This window comes from Sinocyclocheilus anshuiensis, unplaced genomic scaffold (assembly GCF_001515605.1).
Source record: "Sinocyclocheilus anshuiensis isolate Anshui unplaced genomic scaffold, SAMN03320099.WGS_v1.1 scaffold1647, whole genome shotgun sequence".
Lineage (NCBI taxonomy): Eukaryota > Metazoa > Chordata > Actinopteri > Cypriniformes > Cyprinidae > Sinocyclocheilus > Sinocyclocheilus anshuiensis.
Window position 1 is genome coordinate 363,069 of NW_015549848.1, and position 22,529 is coordinate 385,597.

General features: G+C 38.9%; 5 protein-coding genes across 5 annotated transcripts; all 5 read right to left on the reverse strand.

Moving 5' to 3' along the window:
• Positions 1-5,877: 5,877 nt before the first annotated feature.
• On the reverse strand, positions 5,878-7,575 carry LOC107660924 (protocadherin gamma-A7-like). The gene has a single exon (XM_016450365.1). The coding sequence runs from the start codon at positions 7,573-7,575 to the stop codon at positions 5,878-5,880; it is 1,698 nt and encodes a 565-aa protein (XP_016305851.1).
• Positions 7,576-8,228: 653 nt separating this feature from the next.
• LOC107660925 (protocadherin-10-like) lies at positions 8,229-10,032 on the reverse strand. Its single transcript, XM_016450366.1, has one exon. The coding sequence runs from the start codon at positions 9,960-9,962 to the stop codon at positions 8,229-8,231; it is 1,734 nt and encodes a 577-aa protein (XP_016305852.1). The 5' UTR covers positions 9,963-10,032.
• A 75-nt stretch (positions 10,033-10,107) lies between these two features.
• On the reverse strand, positions 10,108-13,455 carry LOC107660926 (protocadherin gamma-C3-like). The gene is made up of 2 exons (XM_016450367.1): positions 11,092-13,455; positions 10,108-10,122 (listed from the first exon to the last, which is right to left on the reverse strand). Exons 1-2 carry the CDS (start codon positions 13,450-13,452, stop codon positions 10,108-10,110), a joined length of 2,376 nt encoding a protein of 791 aa, XP_016305853.1. The 5' UTR covers positions 13,453-13,455.
• A 1,173-nt stretch (positions 13,456-14,628) lies between these two features.
• LOC107660891 (protocadherin alpha-3-like) lies at positions 14,629-17,060 on the reverse strand. The gene has a single exon (XM_016450324.1). It carries the CDS (start codon positions 17,050-17,052, stop codon positions 14,677-14,679), a length of 2,376 nt encoding a protein of 791 aa, XP_016305810.1. The 5' UTR covers positions 17,053-17,060; the 3' UTR covers positions 14,629-14,676.
• Positions 17,061-17,516: 456 nt separating this feature from the next.
• Positions 17,517-22,413, reverse strand: LOC107660927 (protocadherin gamma-A5-like). Its single transcript, XM_016450368.1, has 3 exons — positions 20,596-22,413; positions 18,300-18,372; positions 17,517-17,575 (listed from the first exon to the last, which is right to left on the reverse strand). Exons 1-3 carry the CDS (start codon positions 22,411-22,413, stop codon positions 17,517-17,519), a joined length of 1,950 nt encoding a protein of 649 aa, XP_016305854.1.
• Positions 22,414-22,529: the final 116 nt, after the last annotated feature.

Below are 22,529 nucleotides of genomic sequence, written 5' to 3' on the forward strand. Positions count from 1 at the left end.
TTTTTTGTTCAGTCATTTAATTTAGATGTGTATTTCAAAATTTTTTTGCCGTTTTTAATTATTTCATTTATAAATTCATAAAAACGAGTAATAAAGTGTACAATAAAGTACAATCAATACTTTCTATTATAATCACATTGCACTTGAATAAAGTTAAAGGTGCAATCTGCCGATTGTCCTGCAGGTGACCGCATAAATCTTTCTTTTTACGATGCACTTAGGGCTTTACGATTACTCCAGAGCACTCGTAGATCTACGACCATTTTCAAGGGCTACTGAAGTTACGATGCTTTTGGGAAACAGACCGTAATATTAAGATCAGTCGTACGATCGTTTTTACGAACTTCTTAGGCTTACGAAGCTTTTGGGAAACGCAGCCCAGGTCTACAATCATAAACGTTAACTTGTGATCTTTTAAACAAGCTATCAATGGCATTAGAAAGGAGTTCAAAGTTAATTGGCATCAAAAAGAAGTTCACTGTATTACACATACAGCTAGTACCTGGATCACTGTCACTCAATATTTATGTGAACTTTAAGCTTATTACCAAACATTCTAATTGAAAACTTTCATTCTAAAGCCATCATAGTATGACATGGAGTTGACAAAACATGATGTGTAAGGCCAATAATTCTCAGAGTAGGGACTACTGTATGACGCCCTTCCTTTACTAAAAGCTATAGCACTTGGATTGTATAACATTATGACTTATTTTTAAATATAACTAATTTTAAAGACTTGCATTTTATATGTAGGGGAAAAAAGCGTAAACCACCACACTAAATAATCATCATCATCATCATCATCATAAATCGATCGATCAATAGATAGATAGATAGATAGATAGATAGATAGATAGACAGACAGACTTCCAATTTAATTCAACTGAAACTCATGAATCAAAAAGAGTCTATTTATAGATTCTGAATTTTGCACAAGCCTGATTAGTCACAGGACTTGATTACTGCTGCCTGGTGTCCTCTGTTCATTTACAGTACCTTTGTTCTTTGTTAAAAAGGACCCAGCAAGATTCATGACTTCGGCAAAGTTTGCTAGTTTTATCTGAACATGAAATTGTCAAACTGTACCATCAAATACAAATCTTATAAATTCAATGAAAATATATCAATTTAACTTGACTTACTCTATAAATTTCACCTCAAAATATCTAATTAATGTTCAGTTTAAAAAAATGTAGCATAGGTCATTTTCACATGCTGAATATAATTTTGATAAATATTATTAACTAGTTGTAATGTATAAGAAGAGTAAGCAAGAAAAGACACTGTACTGGAATTTACTGCATATTTAGTAAAGCAACACAATGGTCTTCATGTAGCGGCCCACAATCTAAGTACAAGATTCATGCTTCAGCACAATAGCAACCACAAATATGGCAACAACACAAACTCTTCTATATATGAAAATTCAACACTAGCGAGTATGCCCTGCACTTAGTAACATTTCATCATATAGTATTCTGATCCAATCCCATGCAAATTATGTCTATGTTGGGACCCAGAAATCCACTATCCAGATCCAGTAATGTATGTCTAAGAGTTTGATGCAACTCTTTCACTATGATCCATATCTCAGTGGTAATGGGCATAAAAATACATATAAAAATTAAAAATATATCATACCGTAAAGTTTCTTACCTCCCCAGAATCTCTTCTCCTGCGATCTGGGATCACTAGAGTATTTCCATTACTGCGCGGGACTATAGTAGAGCCAATACTCATTCTGGGTCCAACTAGCATGTACCGTTTGTCTCCAGATCTGTACTGGATGCTGTGACACAGAGTCCCGTCGTAATTTGTGTCCTGTAAGTACTTGGACGAATAGTCTGTTGATTTATAGCACTGCATTATAGTCAACACGATGATGCTAATGAGAAAAAGCACTGAAACCGAACCCAAAATGATGATCAAATAAAATGTCACGCTGTTTTCCTCCTCTTCTTTTACTGTGTTTTTCACATCAGAAGTTGCAAAAGCCTCTTTGGGCTCCACAACTTTGACAATCACAGTCGCTGTCGCTGAGAGTGAAATGTTCCCATTGTCTTTGACCAGTATGAGCAGTTTATGCTGGGCCTCGTCTGTTTCTGTGAATGAGCGAAGGGTCCTTATCTGTCCTGTATAGCGGTCCAAACCAAAGAGACTGTGGTCACTAACTTCCTGCAGTGAAAATAATAACCAGCCGTTGTATCCTATATCTGCGTCATAGGCTCTGACTTTAGTCACCAAATGACCTGCGTTCACATTACGGGGAATCTCTTCCACACCCTCAGCAGAACCGTTAGCGCTGACTGGATATAAGATCACTGGAACGTTGTCGTTCTGATCCAGAATAAACACATTCACTGTCACGTTACTGCTCAGAGACGGAGTTCCAGAGTCTGTAGCAACAACTTGAAACTGGAACATTTGAACAGTTTCAAAGTCAAAGCTCTTTAGTGCATAAATCTCTCCATTTTCAGAGTTAATATTAATGAAAGATGCATATTTGTTTTCATCTCCAGGGTCTCTCCAAATGTTATAGTGTACAACAGCATTTTCATCTAAGTCACGATCAGAAGCAGACACAGAAAACAAAGATTTTCCTGGAATATTGTTTTCCATCACATAAAAAGCATAGGGTGAAAGTGAAAATGCTGGACTATTGTCATTTACATCCGATATCTGCACAGTTATAGTTTTAAATGAAGACAAAGGTGGCTGCCCGGCATCTTTGGCTACTAACATGATGTCATAGCGAGGCACAGTTTCTCTATCAAGAGATGAGGCTGTGACCAGTGCATAAATGTTATATTGGGATGATGCCGTTAGCCTGAAAGGTACTTCTTCAGTTATGTAGCACAACACTTTTCCATTTACACCAGAGTCCAAATCACTGATGCTGATTAAAGCCACTGTAGTTCCAATTTTAGAGTCTTCAGGCACTGCACTTGAAAAAGATGTGACTTCTATCTCGGGTACATTGTCATTTACATCAATGATTTTTATGGTTATACTCTTATCTGATGTGAGAGGAGCGCTTCCTTTGTCTGATGCTTGGATATCTATTTCAAAGTTATTCATCTCTTCAAAATCTATTTGACCAATTATAGTAATTTCTCCAGTCCTGGAGTTTAAATCAAAAAGATGTATTAGCCTACTGTCTATATCCTTTCCAAACGAATAAAAAACTTCTCCATTTGGACCATCATCCATATCAGTAGCATTAACCTGTATAACAGTTGTGCCCACAGGGACATTTTCTTGAAGCGTTACAGAGTAAACTTCTTGTGTGAAAACTGGCGTATTGTCATTAACATCTAAAACGTCAACTATTATATCCATTGTCCCAGACTTTGGGGGTCGCCCTCCATCAAGCGCCGTGAGGACTAGCTTGTGTCTACGGCTTGTTTCTCTGTCTAAAGGCTTTTGAAGAATTAAAAAGGGCATTTTGCGATCTTCTCCGCGATCTTTAACCTCTATGCGGAAATTATCATTATGACTGAGTTTATATTGTTGAACAGAGTTCATTCCGCCATCGGGATCCCGCGCCGCCTGTAACTGATACCGAGCTCCAGGTAGGGCTGATTCCGATATTTCCAACCGCTTTTCTTTTTCCGGGAATGTCGGGGCATGATCATTGACGTCCACAATTTCAATCGACACATAGTGGATCTCTAAAGGGTTTTCTAGTGCGATTTTTAGATTGATGACACACGAGCCGCTTCTCTCGCACACCTCCTCGCGATCTATTTTCCCATTTACACTTAAAATCCCGTCTTTCTGATTTACCGTGAACAGCGAGTCGCCTGAGGTTGAAACGATCCGAAATCCTCTCTCCTTTAACGTTCTGGTATCGAGACCTAAATCCTTCGCAAGGTTTCCGACCGCAGATCCTTCTTTCTGCTCCTCAGAAAGAGAATATCGTATTTGTGCGCATACCTCTCTCCAAAGCAGCATTCCCAAAGCCATGAATGTAAGTCTGACGCGCCATGACGAACGCGCCCTTTGTTGCATTTTGCAGGAAATCAAAACGGCGTTTAAAGATGTTCCACTCTAAAATGTTGACCTATAACAAAGTTAAGCGCTGACCATAAAAATCATGGTTTATGTTCGAAAATCCTTACGTACGAAGCAGGTAGCTCTTGGCGAATGTGCAGGCAATGTCCTCGGCGTTCTTAACGAACTGATGAAGAGAGCGAATGAAACTGCCAACACACGATGCCACGTCAGGTCCGTAATTTTGGTGTGCACTGACACCATGCGAATTTACTTTTCACTGCAAACGAACGTAACTGAAAAAATAAACAATAGATAAGCTAAGTCGAATAACAGGTTTATCTGACAAATTTATAAACATTCTAAAAAAGAACAAAGTGGAATAACATGAACATTTAAATAAGTTATATTTAAGACAAGATATGTATGTCCAAATGGCGCACATAATTGATTTTAATTGTTTACAACCCACTGCAGTAGTATTGTAGTTTTATATCTCATGCCAACCAAAACAGTCCACTTTATGTAGCCTAGAGTTACAATCATAAACGTTGAAATTTTAAACAAATAATCAATGGCATTAGAGAGTATGCTAGTTCATAGTTCACTGGAAATGAAAAGTAATCATTTTATGAAAGTAATTCATTGTATAACAAACAGGTAAGTAGCTGGATCATTTGTCACTCGATATTTGTGTACTTGAAGCTTATTAACAAACATTCTAACTTTAATTCACATTCTAAAGCTATCATAGTATATCATATACATGGAGTTGACAAAACATGATGTGTAAGGTCAATAATTCTCAGAGTATGGACTACTCTATGACACTCTTCTTTTACTAAAAGCTATAGTACAAGGATTGTATAACAATTATTACTTATAAAATTTAAGTCTTAGTTTACTTAAACATATGTAAGAAAAAAAGCATAGACCACCATACTACTACTACTACTACTACTACTACTAATAATAATAATAATAATCATCATCATCTAAATAAATAAATAGGATAGGATGTACCATGAAATAAAAATCGTATTAATTAAATGAAAAGACATCAGTTTAACTTCACTTATTCTTTGAATTTCACCTCAAAATATCTAATTCATCTTCAGTTAAAAAAAAGTTTATATATTTTTAATAAATATTTTAAACTAACTGTAATGTATGAGAAGAATAAACAAGAAAAGACACACTGCACTGGCATTTGCACAGCTACTGCATATTTAGTAAAGCAACACCATGGTCTTCATAGAGGCCCACAATCTAAGTACAAGATCCATGCTTCAGCACAATAGTAACCACAAAAATGGCAACAACATGAACTCTTATAAATCTGAAAATTAAACACTAGTGAGTACATCCTTCACTTAGAAACATTTCAACATATACTATTCTGATCCAATCCCATGCAAAGTATGTTGGGACCCAGAAATCCACTGTCCAGCTCGAGTAATGCATGTATAAGAGGTTGATGCAACTCTTTCACCACAATCTATATCTAAATGGTAATGGCATAAAAATACACATAAAAATAAAAATAAAAATAAAAATATATCAACCCTTAAAGTTTCTTACCTCCCCAGAACCTCTCCTCCTGCGATCTGGTATCACTAGAGTGTTCCTATTACTGCCCGGTACTATAGTAGAACCAATACTCATTCTGGGTCCAACTAACATGTACCGTTTGTCTCCAGATCTGTACTGGATGCTGTGACACGGAGTCCTAATTTGTATCCTGTAAGTACTTGGACGAATAGTCTGTCGATTTAGAGCACTGCATTATAATCAACACGATGATGCTGATGACAAAAAGCACTGAAACCGAGCCCAGAGTGATCATCAAATGAAATGTCACGTTGTTTTCCTCCTCGTCTTTTACTGCGTTTTTAACATCAGAAGCTGCAAAAGCCTCTTTGGTGTCACGTTACTGCTCAGAAACGGAGTTCCAGAGTCTGTTGCAACAATTTTGAACTGAAATGTTTTAACAGTTTCAAAATCAAAGCTCTTTAGCGCATAAATCTCCCCATTTTCAGAGTTAATATTAATGAAAGATGCATATTTGTTTTCTACACCATCTCTCCATATTTGATAACTGACTACACTGTTTTCCCGTGTGTCTTTGTCAGAGGCAGACACAGAAAATAAAGATTTGCCTGGAGCATTATTCTCCATCACATAAAACGAATAAGGAGAAAAAGAAAACTCTGGAACATTGTCATTAACATCTGATACATGTACAGTTATAGATTTAACAGAAGACCGTGGTGGCTGACCAGCATCTGTGGCTTCTAATGTGATGTCATAGCGAGAAATTGTCTCTCTGTCAAGAGATGATATTGTCACTAATGTGTATGTATTTTCTTGTGATGATGGCATTAATTTGAAAGGTATGTCCTCAGGTAATGAACATGTGACTCTCCCATTAATTTCGGAATCTAAATCAGAGACACTTATTAAAGCTACCGTTGTGCCGGGTTTGGAGTCCTCAGGAATAGCACTTGAGAATGATGTCACTTCTATCTGAGGGGGATTATCATTTATATCAGCAATTTTTATAGTTAAACTTTTATCTGTTGTTAGAGGAACGATTCCTTTGTCAGATGCTTGAATATCAATCTCATATTTATCTTTAACTTCAAAATCCAAGAGACCGGTCACAACGATTTCTCCTGTGATTGGATTAATATTAAAAAGTTTACGCAGTTTATCATTGACGTCATGCCCTAATGAATAAACTATTTCGCTGTTCTGACCTTCATCCAAATCAGTTGCGTTCACCCTAAAAATAGTTGTGCCAACGGGAGTGTTTTCATTTAGCATTACAATGTAAGCTTCCTTGGTGAAAACAGGTGCATTATCGTTTATATCTAGCACATCTATTGTTATTTCCATAGTTCCAGACTTTGGAGGTCTGCCTCCATCTAAAGCAATTAGCTGCAATTTCATCCTTTTTGTAACCTCTCGATCGAGCGGCTTTTGTAAAATCAGCACTGGAACTTTGCCGTCTTCATCGCGATCTTTAATTTCAATACGGAAATGTTCGGTGTGGCTCAGTTTATAACTCTGAACTGAGTTACTGCCACTGTCTGGATCGCGCGCTGCCTGAAGCTGAAACCGCGCACCGGGAATCACCGATTCACCTATTTGTAAATGCTTTTCCTGCTCTTGGAATCTCGGAGCGTGGTCATTCGTGTCTATTACATCAACAGTCACGTAATGAATCTCGAGAGGCTTTTCTAATGCGATTTTTAGATTTATTAAACACGGGGTGCTTCTTTCGCACACCTCCTCTCTATCTAATTTACCGTTCACATACAAGACACCATCATTCTGATTTACACTGAACATTGACTCGCCTGAAGTCGAGACGATACGAAATCCTCGCTCCTTTAAGTTTCTGTAATCAATGCCCAAATCCTTTGCAACATTTCCCACAGCAGCTCCGTCCTTTTGCTCTTCAGAAATCGAGTAGCGTATTTGCGCCCAAACCGTTCTGCCGAAAACAAGCGATACAACAATGAACACGATTTTCACATGCCGCTCAGGCCACTGCTCAATTCTTCTTTGTCCCATTTTTGCAACGTATTGGTTCCACAGCAATTTCACAACGACTGTCCAAATATTAGTCCAATGACCACATGAAAGATTTCTTAATCCTCAAAAGATATTACGAAGAAAAGCAAAGGACAAAACCACCGAGCAAGCCACGCCGCTGATGAAAAAGATCATATACAAATCTAAATGATGACGAAAAAACAGGGAGGTACTCTTAAGGTTTTGAGTTTCACTTCAGGTTTGCACTGACACCTGGCGCTTTTTCATTGCATTGCTATTCATTAAAAGCTACAAAATTCATAATGAAACAAATTAACCATTTTTAAGTTCTTGGAGCTTGTCTAATACACCTAAAATATGCACAGAAACAGAAAGAATGAGACAACTTTGCAGAACAGAAAGCTGCATCATGTATTCAGCACCAAGGACAGCGACTATCGCTCTCACGGTTACTTTTACAGTTTATTCAATCATTGGGGCACAGGAAAAATTCCACGATAATATGTAATTCACACACATGTGTAGCTATAAAATTAAAATAAAAGCACTAAAAAGTATTAAAAAATAATACAACAATGCAGTCCATGAATACAATATAGCACAACGCTAGTCCTTTTCTTACCTCTCCAGAATCTCTCCTCCTGCGATCTGGGATCACTAGAGTATTTCCATTACTGCCAGGGACTATAGTAGAGCCGATACTCATTCTGGGTCGAACTAACATGTACCGTTTGTCTCCAGATCTGTACTGGATGCTGTGACACAGAGTCCCGTCGTAATTTGTGTCCTGTAACAACTTGAAACTGGAACATTTTAACAGTTTCAAAGTCAAAGCTCTTTAGCGCATAAATCTCCCCGTTTTCAGAGTTAATATTAATGAAAGATGTATATTTGTTTTCCTCGTTATTTTCTCTCCATATATGATAGCTGATTATAGCATTTTCGTTTGAGTCTTTGTCAGTAGCAGACACAGAAAATAATATTTTGCCTGGGACATTATTTTCCATCACATAATACGCATACGGGGAAAATGAGAATTCCGGACAATTGTCATTTACATCTGATATCAGAACAGATATAGATTTAACAGAAGACAATGATGGCTCTCCTGCATCATTTGCAACTAATCTTATGTCATACTGAAATTTCGATTCTCTGTCAAGTAATCCAGAAGTAACTAAAGAATAAATATTATCGTGTGATGACGGCATTAGTTTAAAAGGTATTTTATCGGATACTGAACATGAGATTTTTCCATTGCGCCCGGAGTCCAAATCGGTGACGCTTATCAAAGCCACTGTAGTACCAGGTCTAGAATCCTCTGGAATGGCGCTTGAAAATGATGTCACCTCCATTTCCGGTGCATTATCATTTACATCAACTATTTTTATGATTACACTTTTATCCGTCGCAAGAGGAACAGTTCCTTTGTCAGATGCCTGAATGTCAATTTCATATATATCTTTTACCTCGAAATCTAAAAGACCAGTCACAATAATTTCTCCAGTGACTGAATTAACTTGAAAAAGTTCATGTAAGTTATCATCAACATTATTTCCCAATGCATAAACTACTTGTCCATTTTGACCCTCGTCCAAATCAGTAGCATTAACCTGTACAATTGTTGTGCCCACAGGTGCGTTTTCACTCAATACAACAGTGTAAGTTTCTTTCGTGAATATAGGCACATTGTCGTTTATATCCAGCACATCAATAAATATTTCTATTGAGCCAGACTTTGGAGGTCTCCCTCCATCTAAAGCAGTCAATTCTAATTTTATGTTTTTCGTCACTTCCCTGTCAAGCGGCTTGTGTAAAATCAGAATAGGAATTTTAACATCTTCTCGGTCTTTAATCTCAAGACGGAAATGGTCGTTGTGGCCGAGTTTGTAGGTTTGAACCGAATTACTTCCACTATCAGGATCACGCGCTGCCTGTAGCGGATATCGCGCGCCTGGCAGGGCGGATTCCCAAATTTCTAGCCGCTTTTCATTCTCGGAAAACAGCGGACTGTGATCGTTTACATCTAATATCTCTATAGTGACATAGTGAATTTCTAGTGGGTTTTCTAAAGCAATTTTCAGGTTGATTAAACACGGTGTGCTTCTCTCGCACACCTCCTCTCTATCTATTTTACCGTTAACATACAAGACACCGTCATTCTGATTCACACTGAACATTGACTCGCCTGAGGTCGAGACGATGCGAAATCCTCTTTCCTTTAGTGTTCTGCGATCAATACCTAAATCCTTCGCGACATTTCCCACAGCAGCTCCGTCCTTCTGCTCCTCCGAGATCGAGTACTGTATTTGTGCCCAAACTGCTCTCCCAAACAACAGCGATACAACAATGAAAGCGAGTTTCGCATTCAGCTCCAGCTGATGAGAGCGTCTTCTTTGTTCCATTTTTCTGGTTTTACAAAAACCCGTTCCAACGGAATTTCACGATCAATCTACAAATATTTGTTGTATAGTTCCATCGTTGCTCACATTTACGCTGAAGGCCAGTCAGACAATAAAAAGACGCTGCACTCAATCAATCCTGACAAATCTAACAGCACCGGTGCTGAAAATGAGAATGCACACGAATAAACTGAGAAGGCAGAACAAGAAAAAAAAAAAAACTTAACTGTTTGACGTCACGAGTCTTTCTCTAGGTTACACTGACATCTCTCGATCTAACGCGTTAGTTACATTGCAGCGTCCAAAAACATTTAACTGGTGTCAAATGCATGTAGTTTTATCCTAAAAAAATCCATATAAACCATGATTTAAGCTGTGCTGAACTACCCAATAGTATTACATTAGATCGAACATATTGTTTTATGAAAACGAGTGAGTGAAAGGAAAAGAGAGAGGAAGAGCAATTCTGAAAAAGACCCAGCTTCCAAGACCAACCGCATAACTTTAAATTAGACAGTAGGCCCTTAAAACACACTTTGAACTACACAAACCTTAGAATAAACATCAGCAGCACAGGAAACTACAAAACTGCAAACAAATGGGGGACAAGGCATAAAGAGTATTGTATTGTTGAGAAGAATATTACTTTACATTTCAATCAGAATCTGGCTGAAAATAGTCCAGTCAGTTACAAAAACCATCACACTCTATGGATGCGCGATCTGGGGTCCGTTCACAGACCAACTGTTTATTAAAAGGACAAACACCATTAGAGACTGCAGGCAGAGTTCAGCAAAAATCTACTCCTATTGCAGTGTAAAATTCCAAATAATCCCTTCTAGAGCAGAATAAGAAGGGAACACACAAATAATTCAAATAAATCAGCCATTAAATTCCATGACCACCTAAATAGTAGTTATACACCGAGTTAATATTCCTGTGCTTTGGTAATGTAAAATCCTAAATCTAAATCATAAATAAATCCGAATCTAAGAAAGGCAGAGATACTAACGGTGTTCCATTTGAATAACAGTACTTAACTGAGCAGGTTCAGTACCACGGAGAGCAGCCAACTTCTGTCTTAATATTGTTTCCTACAACTAATACACAGATGCATAAGGCAATTGCTTACCTCTCCAGAATCTCTCCTCCTGCGATCTGGGATCACTAGAGTATTTCCATTACTGCCAGGAACAATAGTAGAGCCGATACTCATTCTGGGTCCAACTAACATGTACCGTTTGTCTCCAGATCTGTACTGGATGCTGTGACACAGAGTCCCGTCGTAATTTGTATCCTGTAAATACTTGGACGAATAGTCTGTCGATTTAGAGCACTGCATTATAATCAACACGATGATGCTGATGACAAAAAGCACTGAAACCGAGCCCAAAGTGATGATCAAATAAAATGTCACATTGTTTTCCTCCTCGTCTTTTACTGTGTTTTTGACATCAGAAGCTGCAAACGCCTCTTTGGGCTCCACAACTTTGACAATCACAGTCGCTGTTGCTGAGAGAGAAACGTTCCCATTGTCTTTGACCAGTATGAGCAGTTTATGCTGGGCCTCGTCTGTTTCTGTGAATGAGCGAAGGGTCCTTATCTGTCCTGTATAGCGGTCCAAACCAAAGAGACTGTGGTCACTAACTTCCTGCAGTGAAAATAATAACCAGCCGTTGTATCCTATATCTGCGTCATAGGCTCTGACTTTAGTCACCAAATGACCTGCGTTCACATTACGGGGAATCTCTTCCACACCCTCAGCAGAACCGTTAGCGCTGACTGGATATAAGATCACTGGAACGTTGTCGTTCTGATCCAGAATAAACACGTTCACTGTCACGTTACTGCTCAGAGACGTAGTTCCAGAGTCTGTAGCGAGAACGTGGAACTGGAATGTTTTAACAGTTTCAAAGTCAAAGCTCTTTAGCGCATCAATCGCCCCATTTTCAGAGTTAATATTAATGAAAGACGTATATTTTTCTTCGCTACTTTCTCTCCATATTTGATAGCTAACTATAGCATTTTCATTTGCGTCTTTGTCAGTAGCAGACACAGAAAATAAAAATTTGCCTGGGACATTATTTTCCATCACATAAAACGCATACGGGGAAAATGAGAATTCCGGACTATTGTCATTTACATCTGATATCAGAACAGTTATAGTTTTAACAGAAGACAATGATGGCTGTCCCATATCTTTTGCACTTAATGTAATGTGATACTGAAATGTCGTTTCTCTGTCAAGTAATCCAGAAGTAACTAAAGAATAAATATTAACTTGTGATGACGGCATTAGTTTAAAAGATATATCTTCGGAGAGTGAACAGGATATTTTTCCATTGAGCCCGGAGTCTAAATCGGTGACGCTTATCAAAGCCACTGTAGTACCAGGTCTAGAATCCTCTGGAATGGCGCTTGAAAATGATGTGACTTCTATTTCCGGCGCATTATCATTTACATCGACTACTTTTATGATTACACTTTTATCCGTCGCAAGAGGAACCGTTCCTTTGTCAGACGCCTGAATGTCAATCTCATATTTATCCTTGACCTCAAAATCCAAACGATCTCTCAAAATAATTTCCCCAGTGATTTCATTAACTTCAAAAAGTCTGCGTAAATTATTCTTGACATTATTTCCCAATGCATAAACTACCTCTCCATTTTTACCCTCGTCCAAATCAGTGGCATTGACCTTTACAACTGTTGTGCCCACAGGTGCGTTTTCATTTAATGTCACCGTGTAAGCGTCCTTCGTAAAAACAGGTACATTATCGTTAATATCCAGCACATTAATAAATATTTCTATTGAGCCAGACTTTGGAGGTCTCCCTCCATCTAAAGCAGTCAATTCTAATTTTAAGTTTTTCGTCACTTCCCTGTCAAGCGGCTTGTGTAAAATCAGAATAGGAATTTTACCATCTTCTTCTCGGTCTTTAATCTCAAGACGGAAATGGTCGTTGTGGCCGAGTTTGTAGGTTTGAACCGAATTGCTTCCACTATCAGCATCATGCGCTGCCTGTAGCGGATATCGCGCGCCTGGCAGAACAGATTCCCAAATTTCCAGCCGCTTTTCATTCTCGGAAAACAGCGGACTGTGATCGTTTACATCTAATATCTCTACGGTGACATAGTGGATTTCTAGTGGGTTTTCTAAAGCAATTTTCAGGTTGATTAAACACGGTGTGCTTCTCTCGCACACCTCCTCTCTATCTATTTTACCGTTAACATACAAGACACCGTCATTCTGATTCACACTGAACATTGACTCGCCTGAGGTCGAGACGATGCGAAATCCTCTTTCCTTTAGTGTTCTGCGATCAATACCTAAATCCTTCGCGACATTTCCCACAGCAGCTCCGTCCTTCTGCTCCTCCGAGATCGAGTACTGTATTTGTGCCCAAACTGCTCTCCCAAACAACAGCGATACAACAATGAAAGTGAGTTTCGCATTCAGCTCCAGCTGATGAGAGCGTCTTCTTTGTTCCATTTTTCTGAGATTACAAAAACACCGGAATTTCATGATCAATCTACAAATATTTGTTGTATAGTTCCATCGTTGCTCACATTTACGCTGAAACCCAGTCAGACAAGGCAAGGACGCTGTACTCAATCCTGACAAATCTAACAGCTGCGGTGCTGAAAATGAGAAAACACACGAATAAACTGAGAAGGCGGAACAAAAAAACTCATGAGCAACCGATTGACGTCACGAGTCTTTCTCTAGGTTTACACTGACATCTCGCGATCTAAAGCGTTAGTTACATTGCAGCTTCCAAAAAACATTTCACTGGTGTCAAATGCATGTAGTTTCATCAGTGGACTTAAAAACCATCCACAAAAACTGTGATTTAAGCTATGTTTTCAATATTCAATATTCTCCCATTAGACTGAATGTACTGTTTTATTAAAACAAGTGAGTGAGTGACAGGGAAAGAGAAAGAAAGAGATTCGGGACAAAAACTCAGCTGCCAAGACCAGCCTCACAACTTTAAGCCAGACAAGGCCTTTAAAACAAGCTCAGAAATGCACATACCTTGGAATAAACATCAGCAACACATGAAATCTAAACAAGGCTGTGAATGAAGAGGTGTTTATTGCTAAAAATAATATTAATTTACATTTTATATGTAAACATGTAAATATGTTAATTTCAAACAGAATCTGACTAAAACAATTCAGTCAATTACAACAACCATCACACTCTATGGCCATGCGATGTGGGTGTATTCACAAACCAACAGTTAAACACAGGACCAATCCTAAAGTAAAAAAAGTCCTGACCATATGCAGACCAAGTAACAAAACCTTGCTATAGAGATGAACAGGCACAGACAGACCTAGCAAACAAAAGACTGCACTTAGTGCACATTAAATGAAATGGAAACAGAATCACACTTTATTAACATGCCCCAATTATACATATATTATATAAACCAATGACAAAATGCTCTATTCCTATTTTATTAATACTTAATTTTTTTCCCTTTGCTCCTTCAGTGGCTCTATGTTAATATATTTTTATATATTTAACATACCTGTGCTTTGGTAATGTAAATCCCAAGTCTAAATAACAAATAAAATCTGAATTTATAAAGATAGAGATACTAACAGTATTCCATTTGAAAAACATCCTGAGCAGGTTCAGTACCATGGAGAGCAGCCAACATCTGCCTTAAGATTGTTTCGTACAACTAATACACAGATGCACAAGTCATTTGCTTACCTCCCCAAAACATCTCCTCCTGCGATCTGGGATGACTAGAGTATTTCCATTACTGCCAGGAACTATAGTAGAGCCGATACTCATTCTGGGTCCAACTAACATGTACCGTTTGTCTCCGGATCTGTACTGGATGCTGTGACACAGAGTCCCGTCGTAATTTGTGTCCTGTAAATACTTGGACGAATAGTCTGTTGATTTAGAGCACTGCATTATAATCAACACGATGATGCTGATGACAAAAAGCACCGAAACCGAGCCCAGAGTGATCATCAAATAAAATGTCACGTTGTTTTCCTCCTCGTCTTTTACTGCGTTTTTCACATCAGAAGCTGCAAAAGCCTCTTTGGGCTCCACAACTTTGACAATCACAGTCGCTGTTGCTGAGAGTGAAATGTTCCCATTGTCTTTGACCAGTATGAGCAGTTTATGCTGGGCCTCGTCTGTTTCTGTGAATGAGCGAAGGGTCCTTATCTGTCCTGTATAGCGGTCCAAACCAAAGAGACTGTGGTCACTAACTTCCTGCAGTGAAAATAATAACCAGCCGTTGTATCCTATATCTGCGTCATAGGCTCTGACTTTAGTCACCAAATGACCTGCGTTCACATTACGGGGAATCTCTTCCACACCCTCAGCAGAACCGTTAGCGCTGACTGGATATAAGATCACTGGAACGTTGTCGTTCTGATCCAGAATAAACACGTTCACTGTCACGTTACTGCTCAGAGACGGAGTTCCAGAGTCTGTTGCGAGAACGTGGAACTGGAATGTTTTAACAGTTTCAAAGTCGAAGCTCTTTAGTGCATAAATCTCCCCATTTTCAGAGTTAATATTAATGAAGGACGTATATTTGTTTTCCTCACTACTTTCTCTCCATATGTGATAGCTAAGAATAGCATTTTCATTAGAGTCTTTGTCAGTAGCAGACACAGAAAATAAAAATTTGCTTGGCACATTATTTTCCATCACATAAAATGCATACGGGGAAAATGAGAATTCGGGACTATTGTCATTTACATCTGATATCAGAACAGTTATAGTTTTAAGAGAAGATAATGATGGCTGACCCAAATCTTTTGCAGTTAATGTGATGTAATACTGAAACTTTGTTTCTCTGTCTAAAGGTGAGGTGGTAACCAATGAATATGTGCTATGCTGTGAAGAAGCTATTAGTTTGAAAGGCATGTTATCTTCTAAAGAACAAGTGACTTTGCCATTAAGTCCAGAGTCTAAATCAGAAACACTAATCAAAGCCACTGTAGTACCAGTTTTAGAATCCTCTGGAATGGAGTTTGAAAATGATGTGACCTCTATTTCTGGAGCATTATCATTTACATCAACTATTTTTATGGTCACGCTCTTATCAGTAATCATTGGAATTAGTCCCTTGTCAGATGCTTGTATATCAATCTCATAGCTGTCTTTGTCCTCATAATCTAATAGCCCCTTTACGGTTATCTCACCAGTGACGGTGTTAATATCAAACAGTTTTCTTGCTTTACTATTAACGCTTTTACCAAATGAATAAACTATGTCACCATTCGGGCCCTCATCCAAATCTGTGGCGTTGATCTGTATTACAGTTGTACCAATAGGTGCATTTTCATTCAGCATGACCGAATAAACATCTTTTGTAAACACTGGCACGTTATCGTTTATATCTAAAACGTTAATAGTTATCTCCATTGTCCCAGACTTGGCAGGCTTTCCCCCATCGACAGCAATTAACTGCAATGTAATGTTTCGAATAACCTCTCGGTCTAAAGGTTTTTGTAAAATCAAGATGGGAATTTTACCGTCTTCTCCACGATCTTTGACTTCAAGGCGGAAATTATCGTTATGACTGAGTTTGTAATGATGCACAGAATTACTTCCACTATCAGAATCGCGCGCAGCCTCAAGCTGAAATCGGGTGCCGGGAAGGGCAGATTCTCCGATCTCTAAATGCATCTCGCTCTCAGGAAAACTCGGAGCGTGGTCATTTATGTCCAGAATCTCTATAGTTACATAGTGGATTTCAAGTGGGTTTTCTAAAGCGATTTTCAGATTAATTAAACATGGGGTGCTCCTCTCGCATACCTCTTCTCTGTCTATTTTACCGTTCACATACAAGACACCGTCATTCTGATTCACACTGAACATGGACTCGCCTGAGGTCGAGACGATCCGAAATCCTCGCTCTTTTAAGGTTCGATGATCTATGCCCAAATCCTTCGCGATATTTCCCACAGCAGCTCCGTCCTTCTGCTCCTCTGAGATTGAGTACTGAATTTGCTCTCGTCCCATCGCACCAAACACAAGCAGTGCAGCCAAGAGAGTAAATTTCGTGTGCTCCATTGGCCATTGCGCGTATTTTCTTTGTTCCATTTTGCAGATAATACAGGCTGGTTCTACGACAGTTCCTCTATATCACTCGCTCGACTAGATTAAGCATTTCTTTTACACCTAAAAGTTGACATTTAATGCAGAAAAAGAAACGAACCGCTTAATAGCAAAAGCAAGAAATCACTACATCCATCGACCAGCAGGAAGGTCAAGCAATAAATGCAAAGGGGAGGAATAACAGTATTTGACGTCATGAGCCGTATTCTAGGATTACACTGACACCTCGCGGTCTTACAGCTGTAGTGCATTGCATTCTGTTGTACGGTAACTGTTACATCAAAATGCACCAATTAAGAGAATCACGCTGCGCGTCCACATAGATAGATACACATAAATACAGCATCAATACAGAAAGTAATATAAAGCAAACAAAATAATAAAAGATCAGCACCATAAACAACGATCCACCTCTTTTCCAAGTTCAGAAACATAATTTAGTGACTGTTTTACTCCAGCTGAACAATACGCTCCTTATGATAGAGTCTTATGATAGAGATCTTACAAACTGCCGAGAAAAATAAAAATTTAAATTAAAGAAAAATGAAAAGAAAATAGGAAGAATTCGGAAATTTTTTGGAAATTAACAACATCATTTCTGTTATGTTCTTTAAATTTGCTTACCTCCCCAGAACATCTCCTCCTGCGATCTGGGATCACTAGAGTATTTCCATTACTGCCCGGGACTATAGTAGAGCCGATACTCATTCTGGGTCCAACTAACATGTACCGTTTGTCTCCAGATCTGTACTGGATGCTGTGGCACAGAGTCCCGTCGTAATTTGTATCCTGTAAATACTTCGACGAATAGTCTGTCGATTTAGAGCACTGCATTACAATCAACACGATGATGCTGATGACAAAAAGCACTGAAACCGAGCCCAAAGTGATGATCAAATAAAATGTCACATTGTTTTCCTCCTCGTCTTTTATTGTGTTTTTCACATCAGAAGCTGCAAAAGCCTCTTTGGGCTCCACAACTTTGACAATCACAGTCGCTGTCGCTGAGAGTGAAATGTTCCCATTGTCTTTGACCAGTATGAGCAGTTTATGCTGGGCCTCGTCTGTTTCTGTGAATGAGCGAAGGGTCCTTATCTGTCCTGTATAGCGGTCCAAACCAAAGAGACTGTGGTCACTAACTTCCTGCAGTGAAAATAATAACCAGCCGTTGTATCCTATATCTGCGTCATAGGCTCTGATTTTAGTCACCAAATGACCTGCGTTCACATTACGGGGAATCTCTTCCACACCCTCAGCAGAACCGTTAGCGCTGACTGGATATAAGATCACTGGAACGTTGTCGTTCTGATCCAGAATAAACACGTTCACTGTCACGTTACTGCTCAGAGACGGAGTTCCAGAGTCTGTAGCGAGAACGTGGAACTGAAACGTTTTAATTGCTTCGAAATCAAAACTTTTAAGGGAATGAATAACCCCTGTTTCTGAATTTATGTTCAAGAATGAGGTTATCTCGTTCTGTGTCCCTACACCTCTGTTTATTTGATACGATATCAAGGCATTTTCATTCACGTCTTTATCAGATGCTCTTACTGAGAATATGGAGGCTCCAGGAGCATTATTTTCAAATATGTAAAGCTCAAGGAAATTACTAGAAAATTCTGGCTGGTTGTCATTCACATCTGCTACTTGGATGCTTAGGGTTTTGATAGATGATAAGGGCGGCTGACCTAGATCTGTTGCTGTAATTGTGATGTCATAATGGGGCACAAGTTCACGATCCAAACGCCCCTTTGTCACCAGCGAGTACATATTATCTTGAAAAGATGGTTTCAACTCGAAAGGAACATTCTCTGAGAGACTACATACAACTTTACCATTAACACCAGAGTCTTTATCTGTGACACTAATCAGCGCAATTACTGTTCCAGGTTTAGAGTCTTCAGCAACAATATTAGATAATGAAGTCAGCTCAATTTCAGGTTTATTATCGTTTATATCTTGTATTTTTATAATAACTCGACCTTGAGCAGACAAAGGAGGCTGACCTTTGTCTGAAGCCTGCACATCCAGTTTGTAAACGTCTGTGTCCTCAAAGTCTACCTCGCCTTTCACCTTTATTTCGCCTGTAATGCGATCCAATTGAAATACGTCATAAACTTTGCGCTTTAAAGTTTTACCAAGCGAATATTCAATTTCACCGTTTGAGCCCTCGTCGCTATCAGTTGCCTTTATTTTAGTCACAGTCGTTCCAACTGGGGAATTTTCCTGTAAACTGACAGAATGCGTGTCTTGACTGAACACCGGGCGATTATCATTAATATCCAATACGGTAACGGTGATGTTAAGGGTACCTGATTTTGGAGGGTTTCCACCATCGAGGGCTTTTAAAATTAGCAGGTGCTCTGACTTATGTTCGCGATCAAGTGTTTTTTTCAACACTAAAAAGGGGATTTTTTCCTCATCGCTGTTTCTGATGTCAATCTCGAAATTTTCATCCTGACTCAATTTATACAAACGAACAGAATATGGTGAGGCATCCTGGTCTCGTGCTGCGTGCAGCTGGAAGCTCGTTCCTATAGGGGTGTGTTCTGCAATCTCAAAATGTTGATTCGGTTCAGAAAAACTAGGATGGTTGTCATTAATGTCTGTTATTTCTACCGCAACGTAGTGAATTTCTAAAGGATTTTCGACCGCAGTTTTTAGATTTACTACGCATGCACCGTTCCCGTCACAAAGCTCCTCTCTGTCTATGCTTTTATGAATATACAATTCGCCATTGTTCTGATTTACCTGGAAAAACGCGTCTTTAGAACCAGAGACTATACGGAATCGTCTTTCGACCAATGTACTCACGTCAAGTCCAAGATCCGTAGCAATATTTCCCACAACAGATCCCTCTTTCATTTCCTCTGGAACAGTGTATCTTATCTGAGCTGAAACCTGCGGTTCGAAGCAGAGAAGAAAACAGAAACACAAAGCCATCCACCAGTTCTCCCATCTGCGCCTTTGTTCGTCCATCGTTAAGAATTCCTTTAAAACAGCTTAAAACAAGCAACGATGGTGTTCAGTGGAAATGTTCTATTACCAGATGCAACATTCTTGATTAAATAACATCGATAACATTTTAGAATATTTCCTATATTTCCGCTTCTCGCGATATACTTGTCCGCTGCTGTCACAGTTTAACTGAACGGAACAGCCATGCGCACCACACATAGATAGGCAGGGCCAACGCTTTACTTAATATCCTCATATCCTAATGTAGCACTGACACCACATGGTATAAAAGGAGAAGTAGTAAATCTAAACTGTCACGTAAAAAAATAAATGCTCATCAACTCAAGGCATAACATTAGAACAAAACGCACAACAAGCAATCACTATGGTTCGACATAGTGGAAAAAAAGTCCATTATTTATTAAAGTATTTTTCAAACAAACTAGGAAACGAAAGTATTGCTACTATGCAAAGGTGAAACATTTCAGCACCATGGACAACGAATATCAACAATTACAATTCGATGACAATAGACCTGAGAAAGTGTTAATATAATTCACATACTCTTACCTCTCCAGAACCTCTCCTCCTGCAATCTGGGATCACTAGAGTATTTCCATTACTGCCAGGAACAATAGTAGAGCCGATACTCATTCTGGGTCCAACTAACATGTACCGTTTGTCTCCAGATCTGTACTGGATGCTGTGACACAGAGTTCCGTCGTAATTTGTGTCCTGTAAGCTCAGAGACGGAGTTCCAGAGTCTGTAGCAACAACTTGGAACTGAAACTTTTTAACAGATTCAAAATCAAAACTTTTAAGCGCATGGATAACGCCACTTTCATGGTTAATACTGAGAAATGAAGACATATCACTCTCTGTTCCATTTCCTCTAGCTATCTGATATGAGATCGCGGCATTTTCATTAAGATCTTTGTCTGACGCGCTCACAGAGAATACTGATGCACCAGGAGTGTTATTTTCCACTAAATACAACTCGAGGGGATTTTTGACAAACTCTGGTTTATTATCATTAACATCAACCACCTGCACAGTAACAGTTTTAAAAGAAGAGAGAGGCGGTTGACCTAAATCACTGGCTTTGATTGTGATTTTATAATCTGCGGTAAATTCCCTGTCCAAGCGTTCTTTAGTAATTAAAGAATACATGTTTTCCTGAACAGATGGCTTTAACTCGAACGGAACATTGTCTGAAAGACTACAAACAACCTTGCCATTAACACTAGAGTCTTTATCTGATACACTAATCAGAGATATTACAGTTCCAGGTTTTGCATTCTCGGAAATTGTGTTAGAAAGGGACGTGACGTCTATCTCGGGATTATTATCATTTTCGTCTGTGATCTTTATAATGACTCTGCAGTCAGTGGTCATCGGCGGCTGACCCTTATCCGTAGCCTGGACGGTCAATCTATGTATCTCGCTCTCCTCAAAATCGATTGGCTCTTTAATCTGAATTTCGCCAGTTACGCTATCAAGGCTAAATATTTCATGAACTTTTCGTCTACTAGTTTTTCCCAGAGTGTAAATAACCTCCCCATTTAAACCCTCATCAGAATCAGTGGCATTTACGCGTGCTATTACTGTCCCTATAGGTGTGTTTTCTGGAAGCGTTACTGAATATATATCTTTACTACATACAGGGCGGTTATCGTTGATATCAAGAACAGTAATAGTAATATTCAATGTACCTGACTTTGGGGGGATGCCTCCATCCACAGCAGTCAACACGAGTCTATGCTCTGAATTTTTCTCTCTGTCTAAAGGTTTAAGTAAGACTAAAATTGGATTATTTTCCTCTTCGTCACCCTCTCTCATTTCTAGCTCAAAAAAATTACTCTTTGCTAATTTATAAAGCCGAATAGAATGGCTTCCAATGTCAGGATCTCTTGCAGTTTGGAGCTCGAAACGTGCACCTTCAATAGTGTTTTCAGCCATTTCAAAATGCTGTTCTTTTTCGGGAAAACGAGGACTGTGATCATTCACATCTGCGATTTCTACTCCAACATAATGTATTTCAAGTGGATTTTCAACGGCGATTTTCAGATTTATCAGGCACACGCTATTTCCATCACACAACTCCTCTCTGTCAATTTTCTTACTCACATACAATTCACCGTTGTTCTGATTTACCTCAAAAAGAGCGTCTTTCGATCCAGAGACGATACGGAAACGCCTGTCCACTAGAATATTCGCATCAAGACCCAAATCCGTTGCGATATTTCCCACAATAGATCCCTCATTTACCTCCTCTGGTATAGAATATCGTATCTGAGTTGAAACCTGCAGCCCAAACCTCAGCAGCAAAGAGAAACACAAAGCAATCCACCAGCATTCCCATTTGCGCCTTTGTCCTGCGGCTTCCATCGTTAAAAGATTTATTTAAAACAATAATAATAATACAGTTTCAGATCATTTGCGAGAGTGAACTACTCATTCATGAAAGCGTGTATTCATTGTAATATCGTCGCTTTTAAATAACA